Below are 16,414 nucleotides of genomic sequence, written 5' to 3'. Positions count from 1 at the left end.
CTACACATATCTGTTAAAGTGGTTCTTTACATATCTGTTAAGTCCATGTGGTCTAATGTATCATTTAAAGCCAATGCTCCCTTGTTAATTTTCTCTCTAGGTGATCTGTCTATTGATGTAGAGTATTAAAGTTTTCTACTATTATTGTATTGTCTGTTTCTCCTTTTAGGTCTTTTAATATTGTTTTATATATTCAGGTGGTTTTATATAGGGTATATAAGTATTTTTAAATGTCATATCCTCTTGTTGGACCATTTATCATTAGGTAATGCCTTTCTCTGTCTCATAGTCAGTTTAAAGTCTGTTTTGTCTGATGTAAGTCCTTTTACTTTTAGGGTGTTCTTACATCTGAAGAGGGTGTCTTGTAGGTTAGCATATAGATGGATTTTGTTTTTTAATCCATTAACCCACTCTCTTTTCATTGGAGAATATAGTCTATTTACATTTAAACCAATTTTCGATAGATATGTACTTACTACCATTTTGTTAATTGATTTCTGATTGTTTTTGTAATTCCTCTTTGTTTATTTTTTTTCTTTTTCTCTCTTCCTTTGTGGTTTGATGACTTTTTCTCTCAGATTTCTTTCTCTCTATCTTCTGTGTATCTGCTATAAGATTTTGCTTTCGGGTTCCCATGAAGCTTCCATATAACAACTTATATCTTCTGACAACCAAAGGCAGCCTGGTAAAGATGTCCCCTTGTGGCAGCCACAAAAATCCAGGTGCCAAACAAAGGTATAAGCTCCTTTGTCGGAGATGTTGGCGAGCTGGGATGAAGCAGAGGGAGAGTGAAAGATTACGTCAACTAGCGTCTGTTTTCTAAGAGCACTTACATAGGCCAGTGGATAGTCTCAAGCCAGAAGTATGCCCTTCACATCAAAGCTCCTGGACCAAAAAATATACCTCTTTCACAGAAAGACTGGGGGTATGTTTCAGTCTTCGTTTTGTACAGAAGCCCTGAGTTGGTTTCCTGCTAAGTACTGCCCCTCTGATGGTTACCACTACATGGGAATGAGAAGCGCAAGTGGCCCTGGCCTCCAGGCCAGGCAGTCAAGCAGTGTCCCCTGGAGAGGAGTGGCAAAAATTGCAGCGCCAGATATGTCAAAGGTTCCCTTCCTGGACACACTGGTGCTCTGAAGCCAGCAGAGAGAGCGCACGTGCATCCCAGCTGGTGGCAGCAGGGACCGGGGAGGGCAGGGATGTTGCCTACAGAATGAGGGGTCACAGCTGTGCCCCGCCCCCTCCCAGCTAGATCCCGGCAGAGGGAGAGCGCAGCAGTGGCGCCCCTCCGGGCTCAGTCCCCAGAGGGTGTTCCAGCAGCTCCTAGATGGCATTAAATTAGATGCCTGCCCCTCAGGCCGATACTTTAATTAGCAAATGAGCCTCTTTCACTTTAATTCTGGGCTAGATCTGCAGCTTTGAGCTGATCCTTGGGGCAGGTGAGTCTGAGCATGCGAACTCTTTAAGAGCCATTTCTCAGATGGCTGTAGCCTGTGGGTCCCCAAGACACCTTTGGTGTGCAAAGGTGGATGTTTTTGGGTCCTGTCTCTCAGGGACAGGTCTTAGCAGTTGGGTTGCCAAATATGGTCTTCGAAACCTTCACTCCTCAGGCAGAAGGTCCTGGTTGTGAATTCCCTCCCACGTGTGGGTCACGGTTCCTCTGGGACAGGAGATAGAGTTTCTGGTAAAATTGTGTCCCAGCCTCTCCTACTGACTGCCGTGTGGTTTTCTTCTCCTCGTCCAGTATTTAGTTATCACTCAGTCAGCCTTTAGGTTCTCATCAGAGGAAATTGTTTCATATGTAGCTGTAGACTTGGTGGATTTACAGGAAGAGATGAGTTCAGGATCTTCCTATGCCACCATCATTTGTCCCTTACTGTTGAAGGTCTCTTTTTTTTTTTTTTTCAGCCAAATATAGGATTCTTGTTTGATGGGGGTGTTTTCAGCACTTTGAATATATCAGCCCATTGCCTTCTAACCTCCAGTTTGTGATGAGAAATCTGTTTATAGTGTCAGCTGAGGGTCAATTCAGCTGAGGGTCATTGTCAATTCAACACCAACACGAGTCCCCCATGTAGGGTGTGGTAAAGGAGCAGAGAGACTTTCTTCAGTGAAAACAGCTCAGTTGTGATACAGCTCAATAATGACATAGCATGATTATGAAATAGCACAGCTGTAAAACAGCCTGCGCAAGGTGGCCCTCATGTCACAGATTGGTTGTCATACAGCTCTGCTCTGCTATGCTCTGGTCTGGTCTAGCCTGGTGTTACAGCTTCACACGGGGAAATGCAGTCTTGGGTGGAAACTGAAAGTGTACTCCCCGAGCCAGGAGGGAGCTGACATATAAAGAAAAGTCCCCACTCCTGGTCCCTGATTGGTCCATTCTCATGTAAATGAGGACTCCAAGTCCTCAAAATTTGATTGGTCCAAAAAGGACTGTCCTGATTGTTCCAGTGGAGCCACTCTGATTGGTTGGTGAAGATTCTAATAAGGGTTCCAGTCAAGATGGTAGAGTAGGAAAGCACTGTGCTCACCTCCCCATGACCACATCAAAATTACAACTAAATTATAGAGCAGTAAGACTGGAGAACCGCAGGAAAGCTAGCTGAACAGAACTCCTAAAAGTAGAAGAGGCCACATTAAGACTGGTAGAAGGAGCAGAGATGTGAAGTGGGCTGGCCTCACATCCATGTGTGGCAATTGAGAATCAAGAAGGATCTTAGCTGATGAAGTCCCTGTTGAGGAGCAAATGGTCCTAGCCCCATACTGGGCTCCGTATTCCAGGGCTCCACTGCTGGGAAGAGGAGTCCCCATGGTACTTGGCTGTGAAAATTGGTGGGAATTCTGTCCTGGTGAGATGGAGGGCTGCTAGGAAACCAGACATCCTCTTGAAGAGCCTGAGCACAGACCTGCTCACTCACAGGCACTGACCTTGGGCTCCAGCGAAGGAAAAGCAGCTCACAAGGTCCCAGAAACATCCAGGGAGAATAGTGTGGCCTCAGGGCAAGGGTTGCTGTTGTCCCTGTGTTGAGATTTCCCTCCAAGCAGCCTACAGGCACAGGCAGGCACCAACTCTGAATCTTCGCTTACTGGGTAAACCCCATTAGCCCAACCCTGGTGATTCCCCGAGACCCTGCACCATCCAACTCTTCAGGGATTCTCTCTGGGTGAGACAGAGGGCTACTGGGCCCATGTTGAGCCCTCCCCTACCACAATGTGCAGCAGCAGGCAAGCTCCATTCTGAATCTGCGTGAACTAGGTGATGACACTTGTGACTCCCTGAGACCCTGCTCCACCCAACTCACATACTGCCCTTGGCTGTTTTAGCAGCTGTCCCTCATGGGCAGCGTTGGCCAGCACTGCAGGCTTTCTTTAAAACTCTCCAAGGTCTGCAGGCCCCAGGCAGGCAGTGGCTGTCTTCATCGTGTCCTGCACCATTTGTTGAGTGGCCCCAGGTCCTACACGGGTAGCAGCATGGCCTCTGTCATGCACCTCCAAACACATGACAGGCATCTGCCAACTTTGGATCACTTTATAGCTTCTACCAGGTGGCTCGGGCCAGGCATATGCAGCAGCGGACATCAGCTTGCACCAGAGACCCAACCAAAAGGCCTCAGAAGCAACAGACCCAGTGGCTGTCCTAAGACAACAACAGGACACCACTCAATGAGCTTCATAATGACATGCCCACAGGGTGACCTCAGCGGGCACCAGAGCCATGCTGGGTTGAAGTCTGCTCTGTGAGGTCAGCCCACGCTGGCCCATGGCCAGTCTCCACAGCCACTCAGCCTGAGGGTCAACCAACCCTTAGATGAGAAAACAGCAACCAAGCCTAATGTACAACAGGGAGGCACACTCAGCCTCTCAGCCCACCCAAGGGACACTCTTGAAGCACCTGTCTCAGGTGACCAGGGAATCTGAGCCACCAGGCCTCACAGGATGCATACTACATAAGGCCACAGATTGTGTTTCTGTGTGGAAACAAACACAGAAAGTCAGCTAAAATGAGGAGACAAAGAAGCATGTCTCAAATAAAAGAACAGGAGAAAACCAGAAAAAGAACTAAATGAAATTGAGGCAAGTGATCTATCAGATACGGAGGTCAAAACATTGGTTATAAAGATGCTCAGCCAACTTAGGGGAAGAATAGATCAACTCAGGGAGAACATCAACAAATAGATATTAAACAAAGAAGGATGTAGAAACTGTTAAAAACAGACAGAAATTTAGAATGCAATAGCAGAATGAAGGATACACTAAATCAACAGATTAGATGAAGCAGAGTATTAACTCAGAGACCCGGAAGGCAAGGTAGCAAAAAACACCCAATCAGAACAGCAAAAAGAAAAAAGAATCCTTCCCAAATGAGAATAGTTTAAGGAACTCTGGGACTACATCAAGTGTACCAACATTTATATCATAGGAGTACCAGGAGGAGAAAAGAGGCAGCAAGTAATTGAAAACCTAATTGATGGAATAATGACTGAAAACTTCCCTAACTGGAGAAGGAAATAAACATGTTCAGGAAGTGCAGAATCCCAAACAAGATGACCCCAAAGGGGCCCACACCAAGGCACGTCATAACTACAATGGCAACAGAAAGAGAGAATCTTAAAAGCAGCAAGAGAAAAAGTAGTCAGTCATGCCCAGGAGAGCTCCCATTAAGACTGTCAGCTGATTTTTCAAGAGAAACTGCAGGCCAGAAGGGATTGGCAGATAATATTCAGAGAGATGAGGCGCAATGACCTACAACCAACATTACTCTTCAGCAAGGCTGTCATCTAAAATCAAAAGAGAAACAAGGAGCTTCCCAGACAAGAAAAAGCTAAAGGAATTAATCACCACCAAACCAGTATTACAAGGAGTGTTAAAGGGACTTCTTTAAGAAGAATAACCGGGGGAGGTCATAAATCTGAATGACAAAATGACAATCATTACCTACCTGTCAATAATTACTTGAAGCGTAAATAAATTAAATGCCCCATAAAAAGACAGAGTGGCTAAATGTATGAGAAAACAAGACTTACACAGATGCTGTCTCCAAGAGACCCATGTCTGGTTGAAAGACATAAGCAGACTGAAAATAAAGGAGTAGAAAAACATATTTCATGCAAATGGAAACAAAAAAGCTGGCATAGCAATACTTAGACAAAATAGAATTTCAAACAAGGCTATAACAAGGGACAAAGAAGGACAATACATTATGATAAAGGGATCAATGCAACAAGAGGATATGACCCTTGTAAAATGTATGTAACCAATGTATTTGGGGGTATTATATTTTTTTTTTTTTTTTTTTTTTTTTTTTTTTTTTTTTATTTTTTTTTTTTGGAGCACCTAAATTTATAAAGAAAATACTGACATACATAGGGAAAAATTGATAGTAATACATTAATTGTAGGGAACTCTAGCACCCAGTTCACATCAATGAGTAGATCATTGAGACAAAAAATCAGTAAGAAAACAGTGGCCTTACATGACATATTTTACCAGATGGAGTTTATCAATATTTTAGGACATTTACTCCAAAGCAGGAGATTATACATTCTTTTCAAGTGCAAATGGAACATTTTCAGCGTAGACTACATGTTAGGCAACACAAAAAGTCTCAATAAACCTAAGAAAATGGAAATCACATCAATCATTTTTTTCTTATCATAGTGCTATGCAACTAGAAATCAATCACAAGAAGAAAACTGAAAAACACACAAACACCTGGAAATTAAATAACATGCCACTTAATAATAGATGAGTTAACAACAAGATTAGGGAAGATATCAAAAGATACTTTGAGACAAATGAAAATGAAAACACAACAACCCAAAATCTATGAGACACAGAAATAGCAGTGCTAAGAGGGAAATTCAGGGCATTGCAGGCCTATCTCAAGAAACATGAAAAATCTCCAGTAAGCAATCTAACCTTTCACCTAAAAGAACCAGAAAAGGAATGACAAATAAAGCCCACAGTGAGTATAAGTAAGAGAATAATAAAGATCAGAGAACAAATCAATGAAGTAGAGTCTAAAAAAAAAAAAATGATACAAAAGATAAATGTAACCAAGAGCTGGTTTTTTGAAAAGCTAAACAAACAGAACTGACAAAGTAGTAACCAGATTCATCAAGAAAAAAAGAGAGAGAGAAGGCCCAAATGGACAAAGAGACCTAACAGCTGACACCACAGAAATACAAGGGATTGTAAGAAAATACTGTGAACAATAATACGTCGACAAATTGGACAATCTAGAAGTGCATAAATTCCTAAAATTTACAGTCTTCCAAGACTGAGTTAAGCAGAAACAATGTTTGAACAGACAGATATTCATGAAATCAAATCAGTAATCAAAAAATTCCCAACAAGCTAAAAGTCCAGGACTGGATGGCTTCACAGGTGAATTTTAAAAAACAGTTAAAGAAGAATTAATACCTTTCTCAAACTCTTCTTAAAAATTCAAGAAGAGGAAAGGCTTTCAAGCTATTTTTACAAGGCATCATTATCCTGATTTCAAAACCAGGCAAAGGCAGTACCAAAAAAACAGCTATAGGCCAATATCCCTGATGAACACAGATGCAGAAATGTTCAACAAACGATTAGCAAACCAATTTCAACAATACATTAAAAAGGTCTTATACCATGATGAAGTGGGAGTTTTCCTAGGATGCAAGTTTAGTGCAATATTTGCAAATAAAGTAGCATGATACACCACATAAATAAAAATAAAAGATTAAAATCATATGATTATATTAATAGATGGAGAAAAAGCAGTTAATGAAATCCAGATTTTTTTATGATAAAAACTCTCAGCAACGTGGAAATTGAGAGAATACATCTCAACATAATAAAGGACATGATACAGCCAACATACTCAATAGTGAGAAGCTAGAAGCATTTTCCTTAAGAACAGAAACAAGATAAGGATAGCCACTTTCACTCTATTATTCAACATAGTATTTGAAGACTTAGCTATAGTAGTCAGACAAGAAAAAGAAATGAAAGGCATTCAAGTTGGAAAGGAAAAAGTAAAACTGCCGTTGTTTGCAGATGACATGATGCTATATGTTGAGAAGGTTAAAGATTCCAACAAAAAGCCTACTAGAACTGATGAATTCAGTAAATTATCAGGATACAAAATATGTGGAAGTTGGTCACATTTTTGTATTTTTATTTTATTTTTAATCATCATCCAAAGATATTTTTACTGGTTTGAGAGAGAGGGATGGAGAGAAACACATCAGTGTGAGAGAGAAACATTGGTCAGTTAGTTGCCTCCTGTATGCACCCCAACTGGAAATCGAACCCACAGCTTAGATGTGTTCCCTAACCAGGAATCAGACACACAATCGTTTGTTGTAGGGATGACACGCTAACCACCTGATCACCCAGCCAGGGCAGTGGTCACATTTTCATACACCAATATTGAACAATGAAGGACAAATTAAGAAAACAATCCCATTTCCAATTGTTTTTAAAAACTTAATAATAAATTTAACCAAGGCTATAAAAGATACTGAATAAAGAAACTGAAGAAGATACAAATAACATCTATTAAAAAAGTATATACTCCGCTCATGGATAGGAAGAATTAACATCAAAATGTCCGTACTACCCAAAGCAATCTATAGATTCAATGTAGTCCCTATCAAAATACCAATGGCATTTTTCACAGGATTAGAACAAATGTAAAATTTATATTGAACCACAAAATACCTACAAGCAATCTTGAGAAAGAAGAACTAAGTTGGAGGTATCATGCTGCCTGATGTCAAACTATACTATTGATACGTCTGTATTACTCTAACCAGCATTGTACTGGCACAAAAACACTCATAGGTCAATGGAACAGAATAGAGGGCCCAGAAGGAAACCCATGCCTATACATGGCCAATAAATCTATAACAACTTTATTGCAATATTAGTTGCAATAGTACTCAATGAGGTGTGGACCCTAAGGAACAAGATACCTACTAAGAAGGGCTCCTAGTGGCTAACTGGGCTCAGAACAAAACAAAGCAAAAAAACAAACAAAAAACCCCCCCACCTACCAGCCATTTCTGTATAAGCGCCTCATGCAAACGGCACTTCAGGGAGAAGCCTACACTGAACTCCCCGCCTCCCACACTGAACTGCCTGCCTGCACTGTTTCTGCCATTGAGTCGGCCTTTATAAAATAGTTCCTGGAATCCTATTTCAACCAATAGGACTGAGGCTTTCCCTGTCAAATCAGCTGTGCAGCTATATCCTATCATCATCTTCACTGACTGATTAGAGCAGCTCCATTCTGACCAATCAGGACAGTGCCTTTTGGACCAATCAAACTGTGAGGATTTGCAGTCTGTTGCATGAGAATTAACCAATCAGGGATCAGACCAGGGCCGAGCAGAGCTGTGTAGATGCAGAGTGAGCTGTAACGAAATTGAGCTGTTCTCCCAGCTGTGTTCTCACAATTGCGTCTGTACTGAATAAAGCTTTCCTTCTTCGCCACACACCAAATTGGGGATTCCTGTTGGCACAAAACTGACTCCAACGACCGTTGGTTGACAGAGGTAAAAACAGCCTTCTCAAGAAATGATGTTGGGAAAACTCGACATACACGTCGAGTGTATGGGCACAAAAAATGAAAGTAGACCACTTTCTTACACCATATACAAAAATAAACTCAAAATCGATTGAAGACTTATATTGAAGACCCAAAACCATGAAGCTCCTCCAAAAAACATAGGCAGTAAACTCTCTGATATTACTCTTAGTAATATTTTTGTTGATATGTCTCCTCAGGCAAAAGATGAAAAAGAAAAGCAATAAACAAATGGGACTACATCAAACTAAAACATTTTTGTACAGCAAAGGAAATAGTCAACAAAGTGAACAGATAACCTACTAATTGGGAGAAGATATGTCCCAATGATATATCCTATAAGGGGTTAATATCCAAAATTTATAAACAACTCATACAGCATAATACCAAAAAAGCCAACAATCCAATTAAAAAATGGGCAGAGGACCCCTATGGATACTTCTTAAATAGAACATATGGATGGCCAATATACATGTGAAAAGATGGTTACATCACAGAGAGATGCAAATTGAAACCACAACGAGATATCACCTCACACCTGTCAGAATGGTTATCATCAATAAATCAGTAAACAAAGTGTTGGTGAGGATGTGGAGAGAAAGGAACTCTTGTGCATTGTTGGTGGGATTATAAATAGGTGCAGCCACTATGAAAAGCAGTATGGAGGGTCCTCAAAAAATTATACGTTTTGGTATTTGTCAGAAGAAATCCAAAACACTAATTTGAAAAGATGCAAGGTCTGTCCAGAAAGCATCCAGCTATGTACTGTGAAAAAGAGACATGTATTGAAGAAGATACAGGAAACATTGTATGTAGAACAATGATGCTTCGGTCCCCTTCGAAGTAGGCACCTTGGGACCTTACACAGTTCTCCCAGTTGTCATCAACTTCCCCATTGTATTTTCCTGAATCTCATTGATGGGCTGAAATCTCTTTCCTTTCAAAGGTGATTTTAGTTTCAGGAAAAGCCAGAAATTGCAGGGCGCCAAATCTGGGCTGTAGCGGGGCTGAGTTACCTGGGGGATTTGATGTTCCATCAAAATCCCTGCATGAGACGTGATGTGTGAGCTGGCACATTGTCATGATGAAGCCTCCAATCACCAGTTGCCCAGAGCTGCGGCCTTCTGAATCATCCAAATAGTTTCCTCAGAGAAGTGCAAGCTTAATGCAAAATTTGATGCAGGTTCATTAGTCTCCTCGCTCAGTCACTTTGAATGTGACGGCTACACAATACACTTGCTCATCCAGTGGTGTCTACCGCCCCCACTGACTAGTACAGTGAAGTCGTCATTATTCACACATGAGCATTCCAATCCACTCTCCTTGGCCACCAGTTTACATTGATGTCACGCAAGCCATTCTCATTGTATCAACAATGGTTGGACTTTTTCCGGACAGACCTTGTATGTATCCATATGTTCATTGCAGCATTATTTACAATGGCCAAGATATGAAAGCAACCCAAGTGCCCATCGCTGGATAATTGTATAAAGAAGTTGTGGTACATATATATACAATGGAATATTACTTGGCCATAAAAAAGAATGAAATCTTACCGTTTGCAACAACATGGATGGAGTTAGTATTATGCTAAGTGAAACAAGTCATAGAAAGATAAATGCCATATGATTTTACTTTGTGTGGAATCGAAAGAATATTATAAACAAAAAAAAACAACAACCCAGAAACAGACTCAGATACAGAGAACAAACTGATGGTGGCCGGAGGGGAGGGGATGTTGAGGGCTGGGTGAAAAAGGTGAAAGGATTAAGAAGTACAAGTGGTAGTTATAAAATAGTCATCGGGATGTCAAGTACAGCACAGGGGATATAGTCAATGATGTATTAACTATGATTTCGCCAGTTGGGTACTAGACTTATCAGGGGGATCACTTTATAAATTATATCAGTGTCTAACCATTATGCTGTACACCTGAAAGTAATATAGTATTGAATGTCAATGTAACTGAAAGGATGAAGTAAAATTTTTAAAATATGTTCATTTATCTATAGCAGCGCAGCTCCAGTTGGACAGGGAAAGCCTCCATCCTGTCAGCTGAAACAGGACTCCGGGGGCTCCTTTGTAAAGGCTGCTCAGACGGCAGGGACGCGGGGCAGGCTCCTCCCTGAACTGCGGTTTGCATGAGGGGCCTCGGTGGAGAAATGGCTGCCAGGGTCTCTTTTAAAATTTGAGTCCAATCAGCCACCAGGAGCCCTTCTTATTCTCAGGGTCAATAACAGTCTTATTGAGGATCTCTTGTTCGTGATGAGTCACTTCTCTTTTGCAACTTTCAAGATTCTTTTTTTGTCCTTGCCTTTAAAAGGTTTATAAAATATCTCAGTATGAGTCTCTTTTAATTCATATTAACCTGGAGTTGTTGAGTGTCTTGGCTGTTTACTTCATGGCTCTTCAGAGTCGGCAAGTCGGCGGTCACCATTCAGCCCAGTGCCCTCTCTGCGCTCTCCCCTTCTGTCCCTCTGGGCGTCCGCAGTGCCTCTGCCAATCCGCCTGGTGTGTCCCACGGGTTCCTCACACTCTGTTCGCTTTTCTTCAGTCTTTTTGGTCTGCTCCTTAGAGGCAGTTATTTCCATTGTCCTATATTTTCGTTCACTGCTTCTCCCTTCTGCCTGCTCAGCTATATCCTTTAGTATATTTTTCTTCACTGTTATTTTACTTTTCAGCTCCAGTATTTTCCTTTTGGTTTCTTTTTAGGCTTTCTGTCTCATTTGTATTTCATTTTTTCATATTAGTAATTATGAAAAAATTACTAATTACTAATTACATAGTAATTTTATACATCTTCATTTAGTTTTTTGAGCGTCTTTAGACAGTTGTTTTTATATTTTTGTGCAGTAGCTCTACATTCAGTTCTTTTCAGGGATAATTTCTGTTGGCTTATTTCCTCTTTGGGGCACACTTTCCTGTGTATTTGTCTACCTTTTGATTATTTGTTGAAAACTGGACATTGGAATTTAATAATGTGGTAACTTGGAAAATCATATTTTTCGTCCTCTAGCATTCACTGTTTTTTATTTTGTTTTTGTTTATTGTTTTTTATTTTTTTGGTAGGTCTCTGTGCCGCGGACCTGCCTGGTCCTCCCAGGTCTTTTCTCAGCCTTTTCCTGGGCATGCCTGGTTACTTTTAATTTTCTCCAGACATTTAATTGCTCTTGTCTGTCCTGTTCTTCAATTACTGGCTCCCAATAGGGAAAAAGAAAAATGAAGGACGGATAAACTGGTAGCTCCCTCCCCCTCGCGTCGTCATTTGAACGCGGTGCATGGGCTTGTCTCCCAGCGGGGAGCCCCGCCCTCCGTGGGCCTGCGGAAACCGAGGGGGCCCTTGCCGCGCTTGTATGCTCTCCCCCGGCTGTGTTGGCCTCATGGCTGTTAGGGCAGCCGCAGTGTCTGTCTGACACACACGGTGGGGCATGGGATCCTGACTTTTGACAGAGCTGGGTTTTTCTCTTTGTTAATTAAATGAAAGATATGAAGGAATAACAATTTAAAACTACAGAGAAATGTATTTTTTTTTTTTTAAGTTATGTGATAGCAACAGATTCTTAAAAAAAATTTTTTTTTTCTTAGAGGGGAAGGGAGGGAGAAAGAGAGGGAGGGAAACATCAATGCGAAGTTGCATCTCCCGCGCCCCCTGCTGGGGACCTGGCCCGCAACCCAGGCCTGTGCCCTGACTGGGAACTGAACTAGCGACCCTTTGGTTCGCAGGCTGGCTCTCGGTCCACTGAGCCACACCAGCCAGGGCTCAGGGCAAGAAATGGTATGTTTAATGAGTTTCCTTTCTTTGGAAGAAACCGGTTTTCATAAACTAGGGACTCTTCCCAACAACCTCGGGAGTCTGATCACTGCGAAGCCGCCGCCTGGGCCAGGAGCTGGTGGCCAGCTGGGCTGTGAGGGCGCTGTCACGGCCGCGTTTGCTGGGCGCCTGCTCCGCACCCGGGACCACGCGCCGTGTCCCTGTCCTGATTCGGCTGACCTCGCAACACACCTGCGAGGCAGGTGGCGCACGTCCTCCTCTTGTAGGCGAGGGTGCTGATGCTCAAAGCCGTGAGGTCCCTCACGAGGCTGGCGAGCGGCTGAACCCGGATGTGAACCCACATCCCAGGCGGGCTGGGTCCGTCCTGTGACCGCTGCGGTGCCGCCACCTAGCGGCAGTCAGTTTGTGTTTTCCGGGGGCGGTCTCTGAAACCTCTGAGCGGCAGAACAGGGCAGGCGCAGCCCGCGGCTGCGGGCCTGGGACAGGCAGGCTCTCTGGCGGGGCTCTGGGGGGGTGCAGGGCTGTGCCCCGGGGCCGACCCCACGGAGGTCTAGGTCCCAGCCCAGAGGCCAGCCCCACAGTCCTTTTATGAGCGGTATGACCCCCGCCACAGTGTCCCCATCCCTGGTCATTCTCGGGAGCAGCTGGTTCCTGGGTGATTCTGGGCAGGCAGGGTGGTTCACTTTGGGACCTGTCTACTAGAAGGGTCTGAGCCTGCAGTGGGGAAAAAGGTCTTCCCAAAGAGCTATCTTGCTGGGTTGAAATCCTTGCCCACCCAAGTGTATTACTGAGAACTTCTGAGCTAGAAGTACCTTGGGGCCGACCTGTGTTTTGTGTCAATTGCTCTGATATTCTGGTAGAGCTACACCAACAACCTGGCAGTCATTGCCGCCACCCAGCAGGCACTCCCCCACCCCAGGAAACCTCACACGCCCAGCGGGTGCCAGGGCCTGGGCCCTGGCAGGGTCTCCGCAGCACCTGCAGGCCGGAGGAGCGGGGGCGGCGCGGGGCCTGCACTCTGCTGCGCTGTCAAGTGCTTCCCAGGTGCCAGGCAAAGGGTCCCTGGGTCCTAGCATCTGCCCTGGGATTCAGCCTGAGTTATGAGCCAGGGTGCCGGGCCCGAGCTCCCCGTTGGGGGCAGGGGTGGTGCCCTTAGTACCCAGGAAGAGTTCGACCCTTTACATACCACCCCTAATGACCCATTCGTCTAACTGGGGGCTTGGCACAGGGTGGAGTGAGTGAAGTGTATCTATCCACTTAGCAGACAGCGGATGGGGGGTTTTCAGAAGTAGATTAAATGGAGGTTGATGGAGAACAGTATTTCTCCAGCTGTTTATCCAAGAATGTTAATTATTTTTAAATCCTTGCCCAAGGATATGTTTATTGATTTTAGAGAGAGAGGGAGAAAGGAAGAGAGAGAGACAGAGAGACGGAGACATTGATGTGAGAGAGAAACACCGATCAGCTTCCTCCTGTACACTCCCCAACCAGGGATCGAACCTGCAACCCAGGTACATGCCCTGACCGGAGATCAAACCTGCCCCCTTGCGGAGTGCGGAACAACGCTCCAACTCACTGAGCCACCCGGCCAGGGTGAATGTTAATTTTTTGTGGTGAATGAGAATTTCGGTGTATTTGGAAAGGCAGGTGAAAAATTGAACTAAATACTAGACTATCTGAGTTGATCGTTCAAATTGGAGCAGACCCCTTTTGCCTTGGAACAGTTTAGATTTGATCAGGACAGCCTACCCTAAACTGTGAGATCAAAGCAGCTCAGGAGGTAGGGGGGTCCCTGTTGGTATTCAGTGGGCTCTGGCTTCATGATGCTCACACAGCGGATACACACACAGTTGTCTTGGGACAGGAAGCCAAAATTTCTTCTTTAAATATAAGGAGTTGAGGAGATGGGACATTTAGCAGGTGGGTGAGGGTTTTGCGTGGTTACTCCCCATCCGATGAGTAAGTGGATGCTTCAGGCTGCTTCACAGGAACCCTGCCCTCGGTTTCCAGCCTCTTCCCTCCTGAAGAGAATCCAGTGCTCAAGCACCGCAGCCCTGGAGGGGGACCGTGGGCGGGCCTCTGTGCAAGGGACTCCGGCCCACCTGTCGATGGGCCTCATGGGGCGTTTCTCTCAGAGTTACTGACATGGAGTTGCTCCTCGCTGACTCACCCTTGGCCTTTATTTAAGCTCTCGTCCCCCCTCTTAGCTGTTGTTGCTTTGGGCTAGGGGCATAGGTGAGCGATGGCGGAGGCTGGAGGAGTGAGGGGGAAGCGAGGGGATTAGGGGCGCTTGTGGGAGGAGCGGGTCTGCTCCCTAAGGACTGACAGCACGCTGCCGCTCAGACCCCTGCGGCACCTGGTTTCTCCTGGCGGCCTGTGGCCCGCCAGCGACAGCTAAGTGAGGATGCGCCCGGGACACCGCAGCGCAGCAGCCCGCATCGGTGCCCACACTTGGCTGAGGGACCCCCCCGCCCCGTGCCGGGTGCCCCCCGGGGGTCCGCGAGGCCTGTGGCAGGAGCGCATTTGTGGACCATCCCAGATACCATCCATCCACTCAGGGAGAGTAGAAACATCCATATGGTTTGTCATTTTTTTAAAACAAACAAACAAAAATTCTAGTTTCACAAGTACCTAGGCATTTAAAATGGTACTGGGTATTACTTATGTTTCCCAAAACAGGCTTCTGAAGGAGAGGCAGGTGAGTGCCAGCGTGCTGGTCCCGCCGTGCACCTCTGGGAGGCATCGTCAGGTCTGCGGGGACGGACGCAGGGCTGTGCAGAGCGAGGCGGAGCTCCCGGGGCGGGCGCAGAGCCGAGGTCCTCCCAGGAGGTGCCCAGGCTCTGTGTCACGCCCGGGGGAGGACGGTCGGCCGGCATCTTGAGTTCTCCCCTTTTTGTCATTAATTCATCCGGTTTTGGTTCTTCCAGGACGAGTCTGCTGACGGCCAGGGCCATGACCTCCGTGGCCCTCCTGCCGCTGCTGTTCGGCTTTGTGGGCATCTTCAGCCTCTTCAAGCTGCTGCGGTGCCTGCGGATGAAGGCCCATGTCCAGGGTGCTGTGGTGGTCATCACTGGCGCCACCTCGGGACTGGGGCGAGGTGGGTCTGGGCAGCAGTGCCCGCAGGGGCAGGAAAGCCGGCCTGGGCGTGGGGCGTGGCTCAGCTACTCGGGAGCCACCAGCACCGGCAGGCTGGCAACTCAGGGACAATAGTGTGTCACCATCCTCCGTCTAGTTGGTAAAAAGCAAGACCCTGAGGGCAGCGAGGCTTCTAGCATCCATGTCGGGACTCAGAGGCCAGCGAGGAAGCCACGGCAAACCGGGGTCTGCATGTCCCACCGAGGGGCAGCCTTGCTTGGCTCCTGCTGGTTGTTGAAATGGGGCTTTTATGTGAAGGCTCCCAGTTTTCAAATATGGGCAACTAATTACCCCCTTGAGGGCCAAACAAAGCATGCCTTTTCCTGGGTCCAGCCAGCACGCCTGGTTTATGGCCTCTTGTGGACGGGGCCGTGTCTCCAGCTGCACCCTGGCCACAGCCTCAGCAGGGCTGGAGGGTGCAGCCTCAGCTCAGCCGGTCCCCCAGGTTGGCCCCGCCCCAGTTTGGTGAGCACACTGAGCTGCCAGGCCCCAGGAACGGTGTGGTGGACACAGGTCTGGAGCCAGTTGCCGCCCCTCCTCCCAACACAAATGACTCTGTAGAGCTCTCATCGTTTCCCTTCCATATGTGTATATTGACTTTGGTAATGAAGGGGAGCAATATGTCACCCCAAAATATGCCACTTTGGCATATCGATTATTTTCAATTCAAGGCACTTAAGAAACAGCTGGTGCAAAAAGAGCAGGAGCCCCCGAACCTCCCCTGTTCCCTTGGAAGCAGGACGCATGTCCCCCTGAAAGTGGGGCGCTTGGGGCCCCCGGAAATCCCCGGGGAGAGGGGACACTGGGTAGAGTATGTGACTGTGCACCCACTGCGCTGTACACATGAAACTAACACAAAATAATGAATGTAGACTGTGATTGAAAACAATTTTTAAAAGCACCCTGGCGGCGTAGCTCAGGGGATTGAGCAC

At 45.7% G+C, this 16,414-nt stretch overlaps 1 protein-coding gene across 3 annotated transcripts in view; it reads left to right on the top strand.

Annotated features, from left to right (window-relative positions):
- The window catches only part of DHRS7B (dehydrogenase/reductase 7B), a 77,465-nt gene that overhangs the window by 32,230 nt on the left and 28,821 nt on the right, over window positions 1-16,414 (top strand). For all 3 annotated transcript variants that reach the window (XM_054571110.1, XM_054571111.1, XM_054571112.1), the window contains exon 2: window positions 15,275-15,444. In XM_054571110.1, the coding sequence (XP_054427085.1) occupies window positions 15,300-15,444 (145 nt within the window). In that variant the 5' untranslated portion in view covers window positions 15,275-15,299. The remainder of the gene's footprint in view (window positions 1-15,274; window positions 15,445-16,414) is intronic.

This window comes from Pteronotus mesoamericanus, unplaced genomic scaffold (genome assembly GCF_021234165.1).
Source record: "Pteronotus mesoamericanus isolate MK-2021 breed Mesoamerican mustached bat unplaced genomic scaffold, CSHL_Meso_final contig_22, whole genome shotgun sequence".
NCBI lineage: Eukaryota > Metazoa > Chordata > Mammalia > Chiroptera > Mormoopidae > Pteronotus > Pteronotus mesoamericanus.
This window is presented reverse-complemented; position numbering and strand designations above follow the sequence as displayed.